This window comes from Schistosoma mansoni, chromosome 2 (genome assembly GCF_000237925.1).
Source record: "Schistosoma mansoni strain Puerto Rico chromosome 2, complete genome".
Taxonomy (NCBI): domain Eukaryota; kingdom Metazoa; phylum Platyhelminthes; class Trematoda; order Strigeidida; family Schistosomatidae; genus Schistosoma; species Schistosoma mansoni.
The window spans coordinates 6,364,429-6,382,911 of NC_031496.1; the positions used below are offsets into that span (position 1 = coordinate 6,364,429).

General features: G+C 35.9%; 1 protein-coding gene across 1 annotated transcript in view; it reads right to left on the reverse strand.

Moving 5' to 3' along the window:
• Smp_140600 (Jagged) overlaps window positions 1–18,483 on the reverse strand; it is a gene marked incomplete at both ends in the record, with an annotated part of 51,736 nt that overhangs the window by 21,974 nt on the left and 11,279 nt on the right. Inside the window, 7 exons of the mRNA XM_018795479.1 lie at window positions 1,425–1,471; window positions 2,984–3,226; window positions 4,028–4,141; window positions 6,466–6,594; window positions 7,708–7,841; window positions 11,794–11,854; window positions 17,247–17,364. Of these exons, the coding sequence (XP_018649788.1) occupies window positions 1,425–1,471; window positions 2,984–3,226; window positions 4,028–4,141; window positions 6,466–6,594; window positions 7,708–7,841; window positions 11,794–11,854; window positions 17,247–17,364 (846 nt within the window). The remainder of the gene's footprint in view (window positions 1–1,424; window positions 1,472–2,983; window positions 3,227–4,027; window positions 4,142–6,465; window positions 6,595–7,707; window positions 7,842–11,793; window positions 11,855–17,246; window positions 17,365–18,483) is intronic.

Genomic DNA, 18,483 nt, shown 5'->3' on the forward strand with positions numbered 1-18,483 from the left:
GAAAACGTTCAATTCCCATCCAAAGAGTCTCAATATTAGCAAACAAAATAATCATAGTTGAAAGCGTGAGTCAGTCGAAGCTAGACCACCAGGGAAAGCCTGGAAGCAATTGACGGCCGTTTCGTCCTATTGTGGGAGTCGTCAACAGAAAAATGCCCAAAAAAATACCAATTCTTTGAGATCGTTTATGTGGTTCCTCAAGTCATTGTTTGTTACTGAGATCTCAACAGAAGTGGATTTTCAATGAATCAACATTGTCAAAAATGTTGATTATGACTAACTAACCAACTACTAGTAGTAGTCGTAGCAGTAGTAGTACTACTGTAGTAAACAAAAAGATGAGTGGTAACACAAAAGTACAGAATCTCTCACTAAAATCGGACAACCATACAGTAAACAGTTAATTCGCAAACCATAAATCAATTGCCTCAATCTTGACCATCCCTTAAGCAAATATCTGTCCATGTGTTCATGCATTTTCATGCCAATTGCGTCCCATTTCCGTTCTGTCCTTATCGATCTTTTACTGAATTACATTCTATGCCCGACCATCATTATATACTACTTGTGTGGATGTAAGTAACTCACACCACACTACCACTACTACCAATACGACTACTACTACTGTGGTGTGTGCTACTGATATCGACATATACAAGTGTTATGTATCAGTAATAGAGAGTGAAGTGCCTGGTGGTATAACGTTAAGTAGATCGATGGAAGAGAACGAGAAAAAAGAATGATTGGTATGGAAACCAAAGAATAATGAAGTCTGAAACGATTGACTGATATTTTGCAAATGAAGTATTTACTGTATGGTTCTCAGATTTTACTAAGATGTTCTGTAATTTGGTGTTAAAATACATTTGATTGTCTCCACTTGTGTTCTCGTTCGCTACACTACCACTAATACTAATATCAATACTACTACTACCATTACTATGACTACTACTACTCACACTACTGCTGGTTAGCGTTTTGTTTAACGAGTTAGTTTTCTACGGGATGGAGTCCTTTATTCGAGCTTGGGACCGGCAGTAGCCTCCGGAGGAGCTACTAATCGCAATAGTAATAGTGGTAATAATACCATTACTACCATTACCACTATTATTATTACATTTATTATTGATCAGTAAAGGTTTTGTGGAGATTTCAGTATTTTCATAGTTGAAACCATCAGTCAATTGAAGCTAGACCACTATGGGAAACCTGGGAGCACTGGACGACCGTTTCGTCCTATTGTGGGAATCCTCAGCAGTGCGCATCCACGATCCCGCACTCGCGAGATTCGAACCCACGACCTACCAGTCTCGCGCCAGAGCACTTAACCGATAGACCACTGAGCCGGCCGGCATCCAACGGTGTTAATGTCTAACGTCACATTTACATTTATTATTATTAAGTAAATAAAATAAGCTTCTTACGTGACATGTTCCTCCATTTTTACATTTGTCCACACAATCATCAATATCTTAATCATTTAGAAGAAGAAAAAGAAAAACAAAACAATCATTAGTGCAAATAATTATGTAATAAACAAATGAAATATCAATAAAAGATTGAATTGAGTCAAGCAATTTATAAAGAAAGTAAATGAATGAATATCATTATGTAACTGCTTATTTTTTAACTCCGCCTGTAGCTCCTCCGTGGACTACTGCCGGTCCCAAGCCCGGATAAAGGAGGAGGGTTGGGCATGGGGTTAGCGACCCCATCCCGTAGAAAACCAACTCGCTAACCAGCAGTAGTGTGAAAAAATTATTCAAACCATTCAAACCATTACAACTGAAGAACATCTGGAACTGAAAACAATTGTCAACTAACACCAAGATCAGAATTTTCAATACAAATGTCAAGACAGTTGTACTGTATGGGGCGGAGAGGTGGAGAACCACGAAAGCCATCATCCAGAAGATACAGGTGTTTATTAACAGTTGTCTACGCAAGATACTTCGCATCCGTTGATCAGACACTATCAGCAACAAGTTACTGTGGGAGACAACAGACCAGATTCCAGTGGAGGAAGAAATCAGGAAGAAGCGCTCGAAGTGGATAGGACACACTTTGAGGAAATCACCCAATTGCGTCACAAGACAAGCCCTCACATGGAATCCTGAAGGCCAAAGGAGAAGAGGAGAACAAAAGAACACATTACGCCGAGAAATAGAGACAGACATGAGAAGAATGAACAAGAACTGGATAGAACTAGAAAAGAAGGCCCAGGACAGAGTGGGTTGGAGAATGCTGGTCGGCGGCCTATGCTCCATTGTGAGTAACAGACGTAAGTAAGTAAGTAACTGCTTATTGTTAAATAATTGGAGAAGAACAATTAATCGTTATGGATAACTTTAGTCAAATCCACTTCAAAATAGAAAACCCAGCTGATCAGTAAAAGATATTAACAACTTTAGATGATAAATTCATACTATCCAACTTGTATCATTCAATCTTATCTATCTAACAGGAGGGGGTTTTGTGTGGAGATTTTAGTGATTTTATATAGTTGAAATCATGATTCAATTGAAGACAGTGGTGGATGGTTGTTCAATTTCGTGGATTGATTGAAGTTAGACATTAACACCATTGGATGCCAGCCGGCCCAGTGGTTTTAAAGGTTAAGCGCTCGCGCGTGAGACTGATAGTTTCTGGGTTCGAATCTCGCGAGGGGGGATCATGGATGTGCACTGCTGAGGAGTACCACAATAGGACGAAACGACAGTCCAGTGCTTCCACGTTTTCTATGGTGGTCTAGTAGAGAATGCAACTATATGGAAAAGATTCTGAAGTGATCATTTTATGAGATTGAACTGACGGTATTTGGTTCATCACATCATCATCAACATCATACAAATAAGCAGACTGTGATGTTGTCAAACATGACTCCAAACCGATTCCAATGTATCATAAATATAAAAATGACTGATCGAGTTTCCTATTCTTTTTAAAATATTAAACAATACCCATCTTTCTTTTTTTCACTTACTTTGATCACAAAATTGTCCTGTCCAACCGGGTTGACACATACATTCATAATCAATTCCATTTACTGGTTGTATTAATTGTTTACAATTGACTGCATGAACACATTGTGAATTACTACATGGTGATCTTAATTGACAATTAGATCCTTTAAAACCAGGTGGACATAAACATTGGAAACCAGGACCATCTAAATCTTGACATGTTCCACCATTTAAACATGCATTGATTAGGCAATAATCAATATCTTTGCGAAGTCAGATTATGTAATACATGAAAAATAGAGAAAAATGTATGTTTTATTGTAAAGATAAATAGAAACTAAGATTTGTGTCTTACTGAATCATTTAACATGGGAGAATAATTATCCGTCCTTACATGAAACGTTCTAACGAGGTTACTCCACAGAACTATCAGGAATCGAACCTAGAACTTTCAGAATCTCCTACTCTCCCATCAAGATTTTAGGTTGTACACAGAATTCAAGCTACCTTACGCTATATGTTTCTGAAAAGTCAGGTAGATCATATGCTGACTTTAGACTAATTGGCAGATGAGAAACGAATAGTATTATGAATATGTGAATTGTTCATGGCCTACATACCTCTGTCTGGATCATTTATTATGAATTCATGTATACGTGATTGATGTCAAGTTTTGATTCGATTCTGACATTAAAGCTTCCTAAGTATTCTTAATTTTCTTACTTTCTCATTGCCGATTGTTTCAACTATTAGGTGGTGTATGAAGTTTTGATTGAACCTGACCGGATAACTAGATAACAAACATTTAAGTTATCATACGGGTCAATTAAGTTTACTGAAACATATTGTTTAAGACATATCAGACAAGTTGATGCAGAATAGACAGTATGTGGCTAACACTGGAATCCATGACGTACATGTCGTCTTATTTACAACTCGTCAGCTGGATGTACTTTATATATCCCAGAGTTGGTGTCCACTTCGGTATCTGAACCCTGTATTCTTCACTCTAAGTGTCAACATCTAAAGTATTAAATCAAATAACTTTTAACCACTGAACTTACTCTCTTCACAATGATCACCACGCCATCCTGGTTGACATTCACATTCATAAGTGATGTTATCTGTTGATATACAACGACCACGTTTACATGGATCAATTGTACATGGTGCCAATTCTATATTGATTATCGGAAAAAAACAATTTGTTAATATTTTCGTTAGAATCCGCCTGTATCCCCTCTGGGGGCTACTTCCGGTTCTAAGACCGGATAAAGGAGGAGAGTTGGAAATGGAGTTAACGACCCCATCCCCTAGGAAACAAACTCACTAAAAAGAACGCTAACCAGGAAAAATTAATATTTTCGTTAACTAAAAGGATGATACAGTTTTCAGTTGATTTACTTTGTTTAGTAGGTTAGCTACGTCAAAGATGATGACAACTTGAATACTTTTCGTAGAAAACGGATTATTAATACAGTAATGAAGTCTATCAATGGAATTTTTTCTCACCATCTATATATATAATCGGATGTGCTTAAGTTCGTAAAGAAAAACCACTCGCAGTTATCCACCTCAATTGTTCATTATTTATTTAAACAATTCTTTTAACCTATAAAATGCGATACTGAAAGACTATAGAGTATATATCAATCGCTTTTAACTAAGTGCAATTTCAACGATCTCTGACTTATTCCCCAAATCAACGCACTTTTTATAATTACCACTTTAACTACTTATAAGTAGGTAAATGACATTTGACAAATTATTTTGCCTTCAGGTCATTTAAGTCATGTAGCGATTCTCCCTAGTTTGAAGAGAACTATCTATAAACTGACATTAAATAAATAATAAATGAAGCCCAATAGGCATTCAATATATTCACAACTCCTTAGCAGTGTGTGTACATGAATTTGATGGTTGATATGAGTTTTGCCAGATGATCTATGAAATTTCAAATGAAGATTTTACGATTCACTACTCATCTTATTTGTATATGTTAAAACAAAAGACAATCATTTATTCAATAATCTATCTTATCCCTTCTAGTTCAGTGCTTGTGTTGATTTATTATACAAACTTGATACATCATAGAAATTTTAGGATAAATTTTCCCTTATTTGACATTGTCAACTGTGTAATGTTAATAAAGTGTTTGATCGAATCATAATAATGGCGATATGGGCTTATTATATTGATATCATTAGATTGGGGGTAATCTACAACCACAATTGAACAGATGGACCTTGTGAGTTTCAAACTCGGATCATTCAGGCTCTACATTGAATGTCCGATTTATGGTAGTTGTTTGTAGTACCAACCCTAATGAATTTGAAGAAAATCAAAAATCGAGATCTTATAAACTCCAACATAGAATTCTCAAAAAAGCTTTATGTATACACTGATTGTTCCTTGTTACTATCGAGGATAATAGCTCTTCTGTTAAATTTTTCAGTTCTAAGTAGTTAGCTCAACGTTATAACTTTACTACTTAAATTCAACTTCATCTTGAGGAGCTAATTTGCCTTGAGAAAAAGTTAATAACTCGAAGGTAAGTATATAAAATCCTTAATTAGAAGATGAAGTTATACTAGCAAATTTAGATAGCTGGGATGCAACAAGATGATTTGGACTTCACAGATTATCTAGCCTTTGTATCCCATACGCATTAACAATTGCAGGTCAAGACAAACAGTGTAGCAGCAGCTTCTGTATCAGTGGGCCCCACCATACGCAAGGGAAAAAGCAAGATCCTCAACTAAAACATGGAGAACACCAACCAAATCAATCAAAACCGATGGAGAAACTCTGGAAGAGAGGAAAACTTTCACGTACCTGGTTAGCATCATCAATGAACAAAGAGGACCCGATGTAAACGTAAAGGGAAGGACTGGCAAAGTAAGGGCAGCATTCTTACAACTAAAGAGCATATGGGACTCAACACAACTGTCTGTTGGTTAATATCAAAGTGAGAATCCTCAATACGAATGTCAACACAGTCCTACTGTACAGAGCTGAAACTTGGAGAACTACTACATCCATCACCAAAATAGTGCAAGTATTCATAGACAATTCTCTACACAAGATAAGTGTTCGTTTTTTGGATACCATCAGGAACATACTTCTGTAAGAGAGGAAAAACCATCTTCCAAATGAAGAGGAAATTAGGAAAAGATATTGAAAGTGGATAGGACACACAGTGAGGAAATCATCAAACTGCATCACGAAGCAAGCACTAACTTGGAATTGTGAAAGGAAACGGAAAAGTGAAGGATCATGAAACACGTTAAGTTGGGAATTAGGAACAGACATGAAAAGGATACATATCAACTGTAAACAAGTGGAAAAGACTGTTAAGGACAGAGTTGGATGGAGAATGTTAGTGGCCGGCTTATACTCCTCCACGAGGGTCAACAGGTGTAAGTAAGTAAGTCAGTGACAAATTTCGAAATAAATTAACAATGAATAATTTAGCCAAAAGAATTATACATGATAATCTTACTTATTTCACAATATTCCCCGGTAAAATCACGTGTACAACTACAATTGAATGGTTTTGAATATGAAGAATTCAAATTTCTACATATTCCATTATTTAAACATGGTTGATGTCGTCCACAATAATCCAAATCTGTATATTCGATTAGTTACCAATGAAATAGAAAATAGAATAGAATACTCTTCTGTGTTATTTGTAATAATGAGTATGAATGAATCATATATGTACCGATAAACCTTTTTTGTTGACTTGAAAAAGTGCCATCGTGAATTCAGTTAACACTAAAGACTCCCAAACAGAAAATTGATTAGTTCTCACGGATTGACTTCATTTGATATCCCATCAAGTTACCTACTACTTGAATAGTTCAGTCGATAGTTTCCTTTGACTATGGAAATCAGGTTTCAAAGTCCATTTAAAGCATCATTTTCTTTAAGAACACAAGGGTATCTAGTTATTGGGAGTCAACTAGGATAAATTTACCTCAATATCTTCATACTGGTTGTTCCTATGGTATTAGGTCACTCACAATGGTGGGTAAATTATTACTTCACATGTGGTAGCTTTCTTTGAGAAGTGAATCATAAATCTAATTATTGCTAAGAATATACTGATATATTATGAGATGATTTTTATACATGTAATCATTTTATATAGTTGAGATCATGAGTAAATTGAAGCTAGACCACCATGGAAAACTTGAAAGCACTGGACGTACTTTTCGTCCTATTGTGGGACTCCTCAGCAGTGCGCATCCATGATCCTGCCTCGCGGGATCCGAACCCAGAACCTATCAGTCTCGCGCGCGAGCACTGAACCGATACACCACTGAGCCGACCAGCATCCAACAGTGTTAATGTCTAAATTCAACCAATCCACGAAATTGAGCAACCATTCACCAATGTCATCAGTGAGTTACTATCTCTCAACAGACCTGATTGAACTCCACTGGTTACTGTTTCTCACTAGAACTTCAAGAAGTCTAGCTTCAATTGACTCATGATTTCAATTATATAAAATTACTAAAATCTCCACAAAACCCTCCTTTTGACATCTAATCGTTGTTTAAAATCTTTCCACTCATAATTTTGTTTTCCACATTTTCCACTATGAATTCGTTAATGTGCTGAAGAAAGGTAATTATTATTATTATCATTATTATTATTAATAGTAGTAGTGGTAGTAGTAGTAGTGGTAGTAGTAGTAGTAGCAATAATAATAATAGTATATTTAACATGAACTGACCTTGATCACAAAATGATCCACCCCAATTAGGTAAACAACGGCATGTAAATGGTGCATCATTACATGTTCCATGTTTACATCCTGGATATTTGATACATTCATCACAAAGTGGACCTTGCCAACCAGTTGCACAACTTATAAAGAATGAATTAATGAAAATTGAAAGTTATTATGAGTGTCGAATTAAACAAAAAACAACAGAACACTATAGGTGAAGTAGTGGAGGAGAATACAGATGAGGACAAATAGAAAAACCATACTCTGATGCTTCATTCGCAAAATGTTCATTCATTGTCTAAGGCTTCATTGTTCCTGGATTTCCACAACAATTGCTTCTGTTTCTGTTCTTCCCTTCTAGATCTTTTCAATCTTCTGCTGCTAGATGTTTTATTCCTGACTCATGGTATATACTACTTATGTCTATAATAAGTAGCCGACATCACATTGGTGTTCTGCTTGGTTTTATCACACCTATTGAATCAGTAAATGACTTATGTTTGGTACTAAAACCCTAAATTTAACGATGCTTAGTGAGAACATAAAAACCAATTATATGGATTTATTTGACCCTGTAAATAGTATTCATAATCAGGTTACAAGTACTTCTTGTGTACAATTCAAAGGCCTTTATCGTTATATCAACTACATTATCAAGCCTCAAATGTGGTATCACTTTTAATTCATGTAATCATGGTGACAGCAAACTGTCTTATAGATTCCTAATAAATTATAATTACGTGATGAACAGAGGTACTAGAAGATGTCGACCATCGGGAATCAACATATATCTCGATGATTACCCATAATTCATCAGGGTAAGATGAACTCAAATATCAAGTGTGATTAATAAATTCAATTGTAAAAACATACATATAACAGGGGGAAACATGCAAGCTTTAACAACTATTGATAAATATCGTTTCTTATTTCTTCTTGCATACTTAAGCACTTACTAGTGTATTGAATAACATAAAAAGATTCACAGTTGAAAGCGTGAGTCAATTGAAGCTAGGCCACCAGGGAAAACCTGGAAGCACTGGACGGCCGTTTCGTTATACATAAACACCATCGGATGCCGGCTCAGTGGTCTATCGGTTAAGTGCTCTGGCGTGAGACTGGTAGGTCCTGGGATCGAATCTCGCTCGTGAGGCGAGGTCGTGGATGCGCACTGCTGAGGAATCCCACAATAAGACGAAACGGTCGTCCAGTGCTTCCAGCTTTCCCATGGTGGTCTAGCTTCAATTGACCCATGATTTCAACTATGAAAATACTAAATCTTCAAAAAACCCCTTCTGGTAATAATATATAGGTTCGTTTCATAATGAGGGTCATAGTTATCTTAGCAGCTAAAGTGACCAATGGTAACTTGTAAACATTCACTATTCTTATTCAATTTCATCTAAATATGATTTGACTTAAACTAACTATCAATTGCAAGGGCAGTATTTCTACAATTGAAGAACATATGGAACTCAACACAACTGTCGACTAACTACAAAGTGATAATTATTTATACGAACGTCAAGACAGTTAGTTCTATTGTACGGAGCTGAAACTTGGAGAACTACGACATCCATCGTCAAGAAGGTACATGTATTTATAAACAGTTGTTTACGCAAACATTCACCGGCCGGATACTGTGAGCAACAGCGTTTTATGGTAGACAACAAACCGGCTTCCATATGAAGAGGAAATTAGGAAATGATGATGGAAGTGCATTGTTAGTGGGATATAGATTGGATTAAGCATGTTTTATGCATGATGGTGTTGCTGCGCGCTAATTGGTTAATTTTAAACCGATCAGCCCGTGCATATTATTGGAGAAAAATCTAGAAGCTTCTTATGTATATACTATAAATATATGAACGTTATTTAAACTATTGATTGCTTTTCACTTATTATTATTATTTTGAATACAATTTCATTCCTGTTCAACGTGTTCTGATTTTGGGGTCTTGTCGAGTGTCATCGTATAAGAATACTAAGCAATAGGAATCGCTGGGTCATTTATATAGCAAAAATACAATTATAACATGCATAGAACACCCTTTGAGGAAATCACCAAACTGCATTACTAGGCAATTCCTAACTTGGAATCCGGAAGGTAAGCGGAAAAGAGGAAAGCCAAAGAACACATTACGCCGGGAAATAGAAGCAGATATGAAAAGAATGAATAACAAGTGGAAAGAACTGGAAAGGATTGCCCAGGACAGAGTTGGATGAAGAATACTGATGAGTGGCCTATACTACTCCACGAGGGATAACAGACGTAAGTAAGTAAGTAACTACCAAATAATGAAAATCATGCTCTTCTTATATAAATATGACTGATTATCATAATTATTGATTTTCCTGAAGCAAAGATTGATATTCCATATGTGCATGTTTTTACTCTTCTCCTTTGTAACTAAGTAATTACAATTCCTTCAGATTCTGATACTTACTATAATAACTAACAATGTAGAGATAGATAAATTAGGTTTACTTATTACCTTTTCACTTGCATCCAGACTATGACTAAATAGTATTATGGAACATAATTGTAAAAGATACCTATGGACATATTGTAGTGAACAAGAACACTAGTGGGGATAATCGAATGTATTTCATATTCCATATAGTGAACAGTTAATTCACAAACTATCAATCAATTGTTTCGATATTGACTGTTTCTTCTTCAAATATCCGTCCATAGACTCCGATTATAATTGTTCATGCATTTTCGTACCAATTACATGCCGTTACTGTTCTCTCCTTATCAATCTTCTACAGAAATACATTCAATGCTCGACTATCACCATATACTACTTATGTGGATATCAGTAACCCACACCACAATATGAAATCCTACATTAACAATATTCAATTGACTAGTCTTAAATAGATATCAAATGTATCTTTTTAACATTTCATTGTTAGTTACTGATTCAATCAATAGGAAAGTGACTAGTGTATATCTATACTTTATTCACTTATTAACAACATTCATTTGTTTATTGTGTTCGTTTTTGTTTTACCAGTAATCTGGAAAAAGGGAATAGTGTGGAGATTGTTGAGTTTTGATTGAGATCATGAATCGATCAATTTAAGACCATTATTTAAAATCTGAAAGCATTGGACTGCTGTTTCGTTCTAGTATAAGACTCTTTAGCAATCAATGCATGCCGTTGGATGCCAGCTCATTGCTCTAGAGATTAAATATTTGCACGTGAGGCTGAAGGTTCTGCGTTCGAATCTCACATGCAGGATCGTGGATATGAACTGTTAAGGAATCCAACACCACAACGAAATGGCTATCTAGTGCTTCTAGATACTCATTAGCAGTTTGGCATTAATTGATTCATAATCTCAATCAAAATAATAGAAGAAGAGATATCAGTTTATCAATAGAAGACAAGTAAACAAACCCGACTAACAATCTTGGTTGTCATTTGATTACAGTTACATGAAAAAAAATAATCAGGGTATATAATCAAATAAAAGTTTTGTTTATTTGCTTTCTTTTGTAAATTATATTTGGTGGGGGGCAAGGTAGAGGATGGAGAATGATAATTGCTTTATTCGAAAACGAAAATTAAAAACTCATTTAATCATTGAATGCATGAATCGATTAAAGCTTTACTACCATGGAAAACTTAGAAGCACTAAACGGCCGTTACATCCTAGTATGTGACTCCTCGACAGTGTACATCCACGATCCCGACCATAAGGGGCTCAACCCAGGATCTGTCAGATTCATGCGCTAATGCCTAACCTCTAGACCACTAAGTCGGTATCAAATAGTGTTAATGTCTAACTTTAATCAATCCATGATATTGCACCACCATCCACGATTGTCTTTAGTGAGTAACTGCCTCACAACAGACACATTCGAAATCATGGACTCAACTATCAAATTACTATTATAATTTCGTTTTTCTTTTAATGATTTGTAAAAATTTATGATTCACATAGAAAATAGTTTTAATGATAAAACTAATTCGAAATGAGACTTGATCAATGGGATTCGAACAGGATCAAAAAAGATTAGATAAATATGAAATTAGGCACCACTAAATGATCCATGAAACAAAATAATCAACTTACTCGCATTCTCCTGGTCTTGAACAAGTTCCATGAACTGGATGACAACCAATATTGCATATTGCTAGGTATTAAAACATATGGAACATAACAGTTATCATTCAATTTATATTACAATCCCTCACTGTACAATATCTTCAATATCTTTAATTGGCGGCCTGTTTAAACCTCTGGGCTACGTGTTCCTATCTTCTAGATATTTCAACAAGTTATCTAATTTCGTTTGTTTTAATACATCATTATGCCTATTAATCGCACAACCTATTCAGGTGCGTTCCTGAAAAGTGTAAGACCTTTCGCTGTAAAGGTTACAGAAGGCTTAATCGGAGATATCGTGGTTGCTGGCAATATGCAGCGAGAAGAATATACATTATCCAGATGTCGATTGACTGGGCTGCTAACTTCTAACTGGCGATCACTCAATATTTATCGTCAGGAAGGACAAAGAATTAAGAAACGGAAACTTGTTGAAGTACATTGTGCTGAGAATTTAATATTGTACCAAAAATATAATATTGAATAAAGCTCATAATAATAATAATAATAGGATAATTAACAATACTAATGAAAACTATGTTATGTCTGTTTGATTAGTCATTGTTATTTGTAACTTAATTACGTACGTCTGTTACCCCTCATCGAGGAGCATAGGCCGCCCATTAGCACTCTCCATCCAACTCTGTCCTAAACAATCATTTACACTTGTCCTCCTCTTTTTCGTTTCCTCTCACGATTCCAAGTTAACACTCGCCTTGTGATGCAGTTTGATGATTTCCTTAATGTGTGTCCTATCCACACTCAATATCTTTTCCTAATTTCCTCTTCAGTTGGAAACTGATTTGTTCTCTCCCACAGAAGTCTGCTGTTGATTTCTATTTTCCTTTTGTTTGTATTGGAAACAGCGTTTGATCAATCTTCGTTTATATAAAAACTCATTTAGTCAATATTCTCATATCCCCTATGAATGTATACTAATAACATTTAGGTTAGTAGACAATATTGAAATCTAGAATGGACATTTCATTATAGTAGGAACTCAGTTAATTGGATATATTTGAATTTGTATCGTGATTATTACACAAAACATGATAGCGTTATTCATTAGACTACTGAACTAAGATAACCATTAAGTTGGTTTAGACTCCAGTGTAAATGTCAACACTTGGGTACAGGCATCTCTAGCTGACAAGTTTGGATTGGAACAAAACGTGCTGTGAAAAACTTCATTTTTTTCTTGGTTTAAACACATCATGATAAGTTTAAGACTGACTGTTTTGAGATGCAATCATAAATCGAATACCTCGCTGAAACTAGTCACCTATTCTGGGTTGTTTTTTAATTCAACACATGATCCAACCATCCATCAAGTTAAAAATAGAACAATTAGATACCAAGTCAGTGAGGGATCATGAGTACGATCGCTGAAGGAATTGTCAGTATTCATTGTTAATAAGTTGTACATTACATTACATTAAATAATCTATGGAAGTTCTTCATGGCTCATAATGATTATACTATCAACAACAGTCTACTGTAGAAGAGAACACACCTGCTTCTAGATGAAGAGAAAATTAGGAAAAGATATTGGATGTGGATAGGACACACATTAAGGAAATCATCAAACTACATCACAAGACAACTGCTAACTTGTAATCGTGAAATGAAACAGAAAAGAGGAACACCGAAGAACACGCTACGTCAGGAATTGGGAAGAGACATGAAAAGGATGAATATCAACTGTAAACAAGTGTAAATGATTGTGAAGGACAGAGTTGGATGAAGAATATTGGTGGATGGCTTATACTCCTCAATGAAGGGTAACATGATATAAAATCATCCGGCGAGACTATAATTTATGGACGACCTTTGAACGAATCTTAAGTGACCTTGACAGGTGTTAGCCAATCAGTGAACAGTCAGCATAGAGTACAAATATATTATACAAAACCAAATAATTAAAGTGGATACACATCTTTTATATGGTCCAAAAACTTGTCAAGGTTAGAAAAAGGTTCAAAGGTAAAGGAACTCATCCATATGGCTCCATAATAATTGGTCTCTGGAGCCATGATAAGGTCTTAAAAACCCTCTCAGCCTCGACTACATAGCTTTATTATTGTTTGTATGTACTACGGTTGTGTAAGTTTATCATTTTTATTATGGATATGTCCCTACAGTACTCATACCTGTTGAACAGCCAAAGCTTCAGTAACATCTGTGATTATTGCAGTCAATGTTATTGGTGCTTTTATTATACAGTTAGCGTCAATTATTATAATATGCCTTAGTCTCAATCTGGATCGAGTGATAAAGGTTCCTATTCTAGCAAACGTCTTCCTTCAACATATATTACATCGAAGGACAACATCACTGTAGTCTGCACAAGGTCTACGAGTCATTTAATACCCGCAATTACAAATACAGGAACTTCTTAGTAGTCTCATTTGTTTGTAACCGCTTAATTGTCAAATCTTCTCTGAAATTCTTTGTGAACCGATCGTATATGAGCATCAGGTACTGAAATTGGCGCCGTAACCTTGAAATTCCTCAAAAACGCTTCTGATTGGCTCGTCCATAAACTATAGTCTTGCCAACTATCCTTATAAGATTGTTCAATCTTTACAATATCATCTAAATTATAGTCTATTTCGAATGTTTTCATCTTCGTTATAAAGAGGACGACTGTTTTAATCATGAAAATATAAACATTTCACTAGTTTAATTGTCAATAGTTCTGTCTTTTTTTGTTTTTCTCTCCTCCTTTTTTTCTTTTTTTTGTTATTTAATAAACTTTGAAAATTGAAAAATGGAATTCGTTTATTTTTGATTTTATGATTGATTATGATAAAACAAAATAGAGTGTGTGTGTGAGAGAGAGTGTGTGACAATGCTGGTCGGTGGCCTATGCTCCATTAGGAGTGACAGGCGTAATTGAAGTAAGTGGGTGTGTGTGTGAGTGAGATAGAGAGAGAAAGGAAAAGAGAGAAAGGAAAAGAGAAGGAGTGAAAGAGAGAAAAGTTCAGAAGTGATAAAAAAATAACCGAAAAAAGAAAGAAAACAAGAATTTTTTTTGTTGAAATATTAATTAAATGGATGATATAATATCAAAATGAAATTTCTTAAAAAAGTTGAAATCATGAGTCAATTGAAGCAAGACCACTATTGAAAACCTGAAAGCACTAGACGACCGTTTTGTCCAATTGCGGGACGCCTTAGCAACACGCATCCACGATCCCGCACTCGCGAGATTCGAACCCAGGACCTACCAGTCTCGCTTCAGAGCACTTAACCGATAGACCACTGAGCCGGTATCCAACGGTGTTAGTGTCTAACTTCAACCGATCCACGAATTATGGGCGACCATTCACCAATTGTCTTTAGTGAGTTGTTATCTCACAACAGACGTGGTTGAACTCCACTAGTCACTGCTTCCCACTAGAACTCCAGGACATGCATCTTGAAGTCAGTCACTAGTGAGCATATGATTATAATCAGAAGGGGTTTTGTGGAGATTTCAGTATTTTTTCAAAGTTGAAATCATGAGTCAAATTTCTTAGTTTATTCAAGAAATTCGATAATAATAACAACATTTCAGTTAAAAGAGAAAAGAATAAACGCGACACACCCTCCATTGTCTTCAGTGAGTTACTATCTGGTTGAACTCCATTGGTTACTGCTTCTCATTAGAACTCCAGAAAATACCTCTTGAAGTCAATCACTAGTGAGCATATGTTAATTAATATCAGAAGGGGTTTTGTGGATATTATAGTAATTTTATATAGTTGAGATCATGAATCAATTGAAGCTAGACCATCATGGAAAACTTGGAAGCATTGGACAGCCGTTTTGTCCTAGAGTGGGGCTCCTCAGCAGTGCGCATCCACGATCACGCCTCGTGAGATTCGATAATCATTTGTAAAATGTTAATCAAACTTGACTGTTCCTTTGTAAATGTCAATCAGTCATCTCAAACTTTACTGTTCCTTCATCTCCATAGCAATTATTTTCTGGTTCTGTTCTTCCCTTCTCGATCTTTTCCATGTTCTGCTGCTAGATATTCTACTCCTGGCTTATGATATATACTACTTATTTCGATATAGGTAACACACACAACATTACCACTAAATATATCAGCATTATGAACAATGATGAAAATTGGATCAGAAGTTAGACATTAACGCCGTTGGATACCAGCTCAGTGGTCTATCGGTTAAGTGCTCTGGCGCGAGACTGATGGGTCCTAGGTTCGAATCTCGCGAGTGCGGGATCGTGATTATGCACTGCTGAGGAGTCCCACAATAGAAAGAAACGGCCGTCCAGTGCTTCCAGGTTTTCGATGGTGGTCTAGTTTCAATTGACTCATGATCTCAACTCTATAAAATTACTAAAATCTCCACCAAACCCCTTCTGTTAAACTAAATAATAAATTAGTTAAGATTAGTCTGATAATTCGGAATTTAGATTATTGTTGACTTAATTATTCCTAATAATTACAAACTGTTAACAAAACAACAAAAGGAAAGATAAATGGACAGCTCCGTAACAGATAAGGTATAGTAAACTTCTTCACTCTCCAAACAATGTTTGCATCACAATAATAGGCATGAAAAATAACTGGTGGTATTGATCACAAGGAGAATATGGCAACTGGTTGATCTTAGTATGGGATTCTATAGAAGTGCACACACGAAACTCAACCAGACATCGAACCCAGGAACTTTATTCCCTATCAAAGCCAACAGTCTCTATAAACCACCTACAGTAATAATGATAATAAGCTGAACGCTTAGTCATTTGAACAAGTGGGTTGGTGCCAAATAGTACAATTTCAATTTCAACCAATTTTGAATATTATGTGATAATTATCCAGTCCTATTTATCTCAATTATCTCATCTCCAATGTGTCAGAATTCTGCCAGTTATGATTTCTAGTGAATATGTATTACTAGGGTGTAAGTTGGTAGTTGGAGGTGGTCAACAGGAAACCCTGGACCCGGGTTTCGTGCTACTTGGCACTCGTCAGCAAGGTGTACCTGTAATCCTGAGGGAACTGATGCTCCCTGGCGGATTCGATCCCGTGTCACTCAGCTTCACAGTCCGAGACGTTACCACTGAGCTATCCGGGCCACGACTGACCTCCTGTAGGACTGAGATCACCTCCAACCACCAACTTATCTCAATATATATAGTGCACGCAGTGTCGAGCCACCTAGACTGTTGGCCACATTGTAACTTGATCGATAGCATTCGATCAGCACTAAGAAGGACTTGACACGCATGACATTGATCACCACCCAGTGATCAATTGTGATTACTAGGGTGTCCTCAACAAACATGAAACACTTGTCTAGTTCATCTTGGTTTTCTATGATACCTCATATGACAGATGCTACCTACAAATTAAGACATGATAGAATGATAGAAATAGACAGATAGACAGATAATTCATTCAATTACCTTTATCACATTCAATTCCACTCCAACCAGGTTCACATATTTTATCACCATTTGCATCACATTTAAATTTGGTATGATTCTCATTGACTTGACATACTTTAGTACAATCATTACCATAATGATTTAATTCACATGTTAATTGAATACAAAATGTATAACCAGAATATTGTGTAGATATAGTAACTTGATGCCAATCTGTGGAGAGATTTAATGATTTCGTCGAAGAAATTAATGGACGTAATAGACCACGATGTATAGCTCGATCAATTAAATATTTCTCATCACGATTGACTAAATCATACGCTTCTAATATAACTGTGAATAAACGCTGAATTGAAAGAGAATAAACAAAGAGAAAGGGGAATATTATGGAAAGAAATGCTTTCATAGCAGTATAGATGAATACTTATAAAGTTGATTATCATATTTAAAGTGTGAAGAATTTTTAATTCAATGTTGGGCGGCAAAGTCCGACTCATACGTCCTCGTCATGCCTCCTGAATCATGGGACTGTTTCCATGAACTAACATGAGTGGTAACCCGGGTGGTGGAGATTGGCCTAATCAACCAATCTACCAATACCCGAGAACGAATACGAATGCTACATAGAGTCATTGCATAATTACTGAGGGTTCAAATGAGTGATAAAATAAAAATGAGTCTACCCAAACAAAAACAAAAAGACAAAAAATGGGTTGTGAGAGTTATGTAATGGTTCTGCGTAAGCAGTGCAGAAACAGCTATCCTGCCACGGTAATTATGCCGTGCTTCGATTTAGCACTCTTCTCCAGAAGGGCCTACTAGGCTTCACCATTCCATATGGCTGGAAGGGGCAAGTCACTGTTAGTTATATGTCCATTTCCATTCCATTTGGTTTCTATTAATTCCTTTCTAGAAAATTTATCACTGTCTTAACATCATTTAAAGAATCGATAAAATTACATCCCTATTCTTCAAACTGATCATAATTTTTTTTTAATTTGATGTGTCCTGATAACTAAATGTTATCAGAAGGGAGTTTTGTAGAGATTTTAGTAATTTTATATAATTCAGATCATGAGTCAATTGAAGCTAGACCATCATGGAAAACCTGGAAGCACTGGACGGCCGTTTCTTTCTATTGTGGGACTCCTCAGCAGTGCATATACATGATCCCGCACTCGCGATATTCGAACCCAGTCTCGTGCAAGATCACTTAACCGATAGACCACTGAGCCATCATCCAACGATCTTAAT